The sequence below is a fragment of the Carlito syrichta genome, unplaced genomic scaffold, assembly GCF_000164805.1.
Source record: "Carlito syrichta isolate Samal-C Ts95f unplaced genomic scaffold, Tarsius_syrichta-2.0.1 Scaffold130527, whole genome shotgun sequence".
Lineage (NCBI taxonomy): Eukaryota > Metazoa > Chordata > Mammalia > Primates > Tarsiidae > Carlito > Carlito syrichta.
The window spans coordinates 34353-40283 of NW_007074623.1; the positions used below are offsets into that span (position 1 = coordinate 34353).

Genomic DNA, 5931 nt, shown 5'->3' on the forward strand with positions numbered 1-5931 from the left:
ACACACACACACACACACAAATTCCCAAGCTCTTCTTTCTATACAATGACAATTTGGGATGATTATATGTGGTAAAAGTGACTTATCTTCTAGATTATAAAATGAATTTTGTTTTTAAGGGATTCAATTTCATTTTTTCAGTTTACAGTGTTTTTTTCTCTACATTTTATTTCAGAAGAATACCAGTCGACTTTTGTACACTTTGGTAGGAACTAACTGTAGAGAGCACACATGTCATTAGGAAAGATTGTGTCTAACAACATTTTGAGAACATTAAGGTGGAAATATGATTAAGTCAAAGAAACAGATTTTTTTGTTTCTGAGTTGGAGTCTCACTCGGTTGCCCAGGCTGGAGTGCAGTGGAACACTCATGAGCAATCGAGCATTGACCTGCTGCGCTCAGGCAATCCTTCTGTCTCAGCCTTTCAAGTAGCTGGAGGTACAGGCACCCGCTACCACGCCCAGCTAATTTTTTGATTTATTGTAGAGATGATGTCTCTCCAAGTTGCTCAAGCTATTCTCGAACCTGTGGGCTCAGGCAATCCCCTTACCTCAGCCTCCCAAAGTGCTGGGATTACAAGCTTGAGCCACCGCACTCAGCCCATGCAGTGGATTTTAGAGTGGACAGTTTGGGATAAGGTTAATAAGAAACTGAGTTTGTGTAGGAAGATAGTTGAATTTTTTTTTTTTTTTAAGTAAGGACCTCATTCTGTTGCCTAGGCTGGAGTGTAGTGGCATGATCATGGCTCACTAAAGTAGCCTCAACCTCCTGGGCTCAGGTGATATTTGAGCCTCAACCTCTGGAATAGCTGGAACTACAGGTGTACATCACCACGCTGGCTAATTTTTGATTTTTTTTTTTAAGTTGGAGTCTCACTCTGTCACCCAGACTGGAGTGCAGTGGCCGCTCCCGGCCACCGCAGCCTCGACCTGCTGGGCTCCGGTGATCCTTCCGCCTCAGCCTTCCAAGTAGCCGGAATTACAGGCATGTGCTACCACGCCTGGCTGATTTTTTGGTTTACTGTAGAGATGAGGTCTCGCTGCCCAGGCGGGTCTCGAGCCCGCGGGCTCAGGCAATCCACTCACCTCGGCCTCCCAAAGACGCGGGATTATAGGCTGAGCCACCGAACCCGGCTCTTGATTTTTTTAATAGAGATAAGGTCTCACTATGTTGCCCAGCCTAGTCTTGAGCTCCTGGGCTCAGGCAATTTTTTGCCTTGGCCTCCCAAAGTTCTAGGATTACACGTGTGAACCACCATGTTTGATCATTAAATTTTTTTTTTTTTTGAGTTGGAGTCTCACTCTGGCTCCCAGACTGGAGTGCAATGGCACACTCACAGCAACCACAGCCTCGACCTGCTGGGCTCAGATGAGTCTCCTGCTTCAGTCTTCCAAGTAGCCGGAAGTACAGGCAAACACCACCATACCCAGCTAATTTTTTTTTGAGTTGGAGTTTCACTCTGTTGCCCAGACTGGAGTGCAGTGGCCGCTCCTGGCCACCGTGGCCTCGACCTGCTGGGCTCTGGCGATCCTTCCACCTCAGCCTTCCGAGTAGCCGGAATTACAGGCGTGCGCTACCATGCCTGGCTAGTTTTTTGATTTATTGTAGAGATGAGGTCTCACCAAGTTGCCTAAGCGGGTCTCGAACCTGCAGGCTCAGGCAGTCCACTCACCTCAGCCTCCCAAGGCGCGGGATTATAGGCCGAGCCACCGAACCCGGCTTAATTTTTTGATTTATTGTAGAGATGAGGTCTTGCCACATTGCCTAGGCTGATCTTGGACCCATGGGCTCAGGCAGTCCTCTCACCTCCGCCTCCAAAGGTGCTGGGATTATAGATTTGAGCCACTACTCCTGACCCCAATAAGTTTTTTATTTTTATTTATTTTTTATTCATTTTTTTGAGTTGGAGTCTCACTCCGTCGCTCAGACTGGAGTGCAGTGGCATATTCACAGCTACCGCAGCCTCGACATGTTGGTGATTCTTCGGCCTCAGTCTTCCAAGTAGCTGTATCTGTAGGCATGCGCTACCATGCCTGGCTAATTTTTTGGTTTATTGTAGAGATGAAATCTTGCCAAGTTGCCCAGGCGGGTCTCAAGAACCCCTGGACTCAGGCAGTCCTCTTGCCTCTGCCTCCCAGAGTGTTGGGATTACAGGCGTGAGCCACCATGCCTGGCCCTGGCTAATAAGTTTTTTTTTCCATAATCAATATTTTTTATTATGGTTTTGTGGGGTAAATAAATTTTAAAGTTGGAGCTTAAGCATCAGAAGTTTGAGATAATAGGCTATAGCATGCAGAGAATAAGAAGGACATAGGCACTAACAGTAGACACCTCTAATGATCTAGTTATATGGTAGGTACCTTATATGCTACCATTTTATTACATTTATTTATTTATTTTGATTTGGGGTCTCACTCTGTTGCCCAGGCTAGAGGACAGTGGCACAATCAAGGCACACGTCACCATCCCAGTTAATTTTAGATTTTCTTTTGTAGGGGTATTGTCTCACTATGTTGCCTAGGCTGGTCTTGAATTCCTGGGCTTAAGTGAGCTTCCCACCTCAGCCTTCCAAAGTGTTAGGATTCCAGGCATGAGACACCATGCCCAACCCATGTGTTCTTATTTTAATCCTCATAAAACTCTAGGTATCCTCATTTTGCAGGTGGGAAAATTGAAACCCAATGGAATCATACAGCCAGTAAATGAGAGAATCAGTATTCTCCTGTTATTTGTAGTCCTGTCTTCTCAAAAAAAAAAAAAAAAAAATCTAAAGAGTATTTTTAAAGAAACCTAAAGTTATTTATTTATTTATTTATTTATAGTTGAGAGTCTCACTCTGTTGCCCAGGATGGAGTGGAATGGCATGCTTATGGCTACCACAGCCTCAACCTGCTGGGCTCAGGGGGTTTTTCTGCCTCAACCTTCCAAATAGCCGGAGCTACAGACACGCGCCACCAAACCTGGCTAATTTTTTATTTATTGTATAGAGTAGGTCTCCCAAGTTGCCCAGACTGGTCTCGAACCTGTGGGCTCAGGCAGTCCTCTCACCTTGGCCTCCCAGAGTGCTGGGATTATAGGTGTGAGCCACCATGCCTGGCCCTCAAGTCATTTTAAAGTACTATTTCAGCTGGGTATAGTGGCTCAAGCCTGTAATCCCATCGCTTTGGGCAGCCAAGACGAGAGGATTGCCTTAGTCCAGAGTTTCGTGACCAGCCTGTGCAACTTATTGAGACCTCATCTCCACGATAATCAAAAAGTTAGCCAAGCATGGTGGCGCGCACCTGTAGTTCCAGCTACTTGGAAGGTTGAGGTGGAAGGATTGCCTGATCCCAGCAGGCAGAGGCTGGGGTGGCTGTGAGTGTGCTACTGCATTCCAGTTTGGGCGACTGTGAGATTCTGACTCAAAAAAAAAACAAAAACATTATTGTTTTGAGACAGGGTCTTACTCTGTGGTCCATGCAGTAGTGTGATCATGGCTCACTGCAGACTCAAATACCTAGGCTCAAGTGATCATCCCACTCAGCTTCCCGAGTAGCTAGAACTAAATGTGCATACCTCCATGCCCAGCTAATTTTTTTCATTTTATGTCAAAATGGAGTTTTTTTTTTTTTTTGAGTTGGAGTCTCACTATCGCCCAGACTGGAGTGCAGTGGCCGCTCCCGGCCGCCGCTCCCGGCCACTGCTGCCTCGACCTGCTGGGCTCTGGCGATCTTTCCGCCTCAGCTTTCCGAGTAGCTGGAATTACAGGCGCGCGCTACCACGCCCGGCTAATTTTTTTGATTTATTGTAGAAATGAGGTCTCGCCTGCCCAAGCGGGTCTTGAACCCGCGGGGTCAAGCAATCCACTCTCCTCAGCCTCCCAAAGGTGTGGAATTACAGAGCCCGGCTAAAATGGAGTCTTGATATGTTTCCCAGGTTGGTTTTTTTTTTGTTTTTTGTTTTGAATTGGAGTCTCACTCTGTCATCCAGACTGGAGTGCAGTGGCCGCTCCCTGCCATTGCAGCCTCGACCTCCTGGGCTCTGGCGATCCTTCCGCCTCAGCCTTCCAAGTAGCTGGAACTATAGACGCACGCTACCACGCCTGGCTAATCTTTGATTTATTGTAGAGATGAGGTCTCGCCAAGTTGCCTAGGCGGGTCTCGAACCCGCGGGCTCAGTCAATCCACTCACCTTGGCCTCCCAAAGTGCTGGGATTACAGGCTGAGCCACCGAGCCCGGCCTCCAGATTGGTTTTAAACACCTGGGCTCAAGCAATACTTCTCCCTTGGCCACCCAGAATGGTGGGATTACAGGAGTGAACCACTGTTTATTACTGAATTAAATAACAATTAGTGATAGTCCTGCAGATACTCTGTGTGTGCTGAGTACTTTCATAATTGAAGGAAATATTAATTTCAGTTATAGGTTAGTGAAGATAAAGATGTAATTCTTTTTCATTCAAGTTCATGAACGCTACCTTTATTTACATATTTATTTTGGGGTAGGAGTCTCACTCTGTCACCGAGGCTCTATCACAGTGGCACACTCACGGCCACCACAGCCTTGACCTGGTGGGCTCAGGTGATCCTACCACTTCAGCCTTCTAAGTATCTGGAACCACAGTCAAGTGCCACCACGCCTGGCTAAATTTTTTTTGTTATTGTTACATAAATTAAGCCATTTATTATAGGCTAGTGATGTTTCAAATGGAGCTTCTACTGGTCTTTCAATTTCTTCAGTTTTCTAATGGCAGACTTTACTGTGGCAGCAGAAGTGGTATTGTTGTCCCAGGCTCCATCAGCTACTACTTTTATGCAGGAGCAACAGTGCCAGATGCCCACAACTTGTCTCTTCATCTTGTTTTTTTGTTTTTTGTTTTGAGTTGGAGTCTTACTGTGTCGCCCAGGCTGGAGTGCAGTGGCATGCTCATGGCTACCGCATCCTTGACCTGTTGGGCTCTGGCGATCCTTCTGCTTCAGCCTTCTAAGTTTCCAAGTAGCTGGAACTACAGACATGCACTACCACACCTGGCTAAATTGTGTGTGTGTGTGTGTGTGTGTGTGTGTGTGTGTGTTGGAGTCTCACTCTGTCACCCAGATTGGAGTGCAGTGGCCGCTCCCGGCCACCACAGCCTTGACCTACTGGGCTCTGGCGATCCTTCTGCTTCAGCTTTCCGGGTAGCTAGAATTACAGGCATGCGCTACCACGCCTGGCTGATTTTTTGATTTTTATTGTAGAGATGAGATCTTGCCAAGTTGCCCAGGCGGGTCTCGAACCCACGGGCTCAGACAATCCACTCACCTTGGCCTCCCAAAGCGCGGGACTACAGGCTGAGCCACCGAGCCCGGCAATTTTTTTTTTTTTTTTTTAATTTATTGTAGAGATGAGGTCTTGCCAAGTTTCCCATGCTGGTCTTTAACTCCTGGGTTAAAGCAGTCTTCTTGCCCCAGCCTCCCAAAGTGCTGAGATTACAGGCTTGCGCAACCGCACCCGGCCTATTCATCTTGGTTTTGCCACAGTTGGAACAAGTAGTGTACTTGGTGTGCTGGCTGATTTTAATCTTCTTCACCATTTTCTGCAGAGAGGCACAATATTTACCGATGATTCCAAACTTAGTGGTGCATTTGGCCATTTCACCGCCAAGTAGGTCTGAGTTCAGAGAGGTAATTTTTTTATCTATTGTAGAGACGAGATCTTGCCAAGTTGCCCAGGCTGGTCGTGAACCTCTGGATTCAGGCAGTTCTCTCGCCTCCGCCTCCCAATGTGCTGGGATTACAGGTTTGAGCCACTGTGCCAGCCTTTAAAAAAATTTTTTGCCGGGCTCGGTGGCTCAGCCTGTAATCCGTGCCTTTGGGAGGCTGCGGTGAGTGGATTGCCTGAGCCTGCGGGTTCGAGACCCACCTGGGCAGGCAAGACCTCATCTCTACAATAAATCAAAAAATCAGCCGGGC

At 47.2% G+C, this 5931-nt stretch overlaps 1 protein-coding gene across 1 annotated transcript; it reads right to left on the reverse strand.

Annotated features, from left to right (window-relative positions):
* Window positions 1–4695: 4695 nt before the first annotated feature.
* Window positions 4696–5612, reverse strand: LOC110594732 (60S ribosomal protein L37a-like). Its single transcript, XM_021708065.1, has 2 exons — window positions 5471–5612; window positions 4696–4823 (listed from the first exon to the last, which is right to left on the reverse strand). The coding sequence occupies exons 1-2, from the start codon at window positions 5610–5612 to the stop codon at window positions 4696–4698; spliced, it is 270 nt and encodes an 89-aa protein (XP_021563740.1).
* Window positions 5613–5931: the final 319 nt, after the last annotated feature.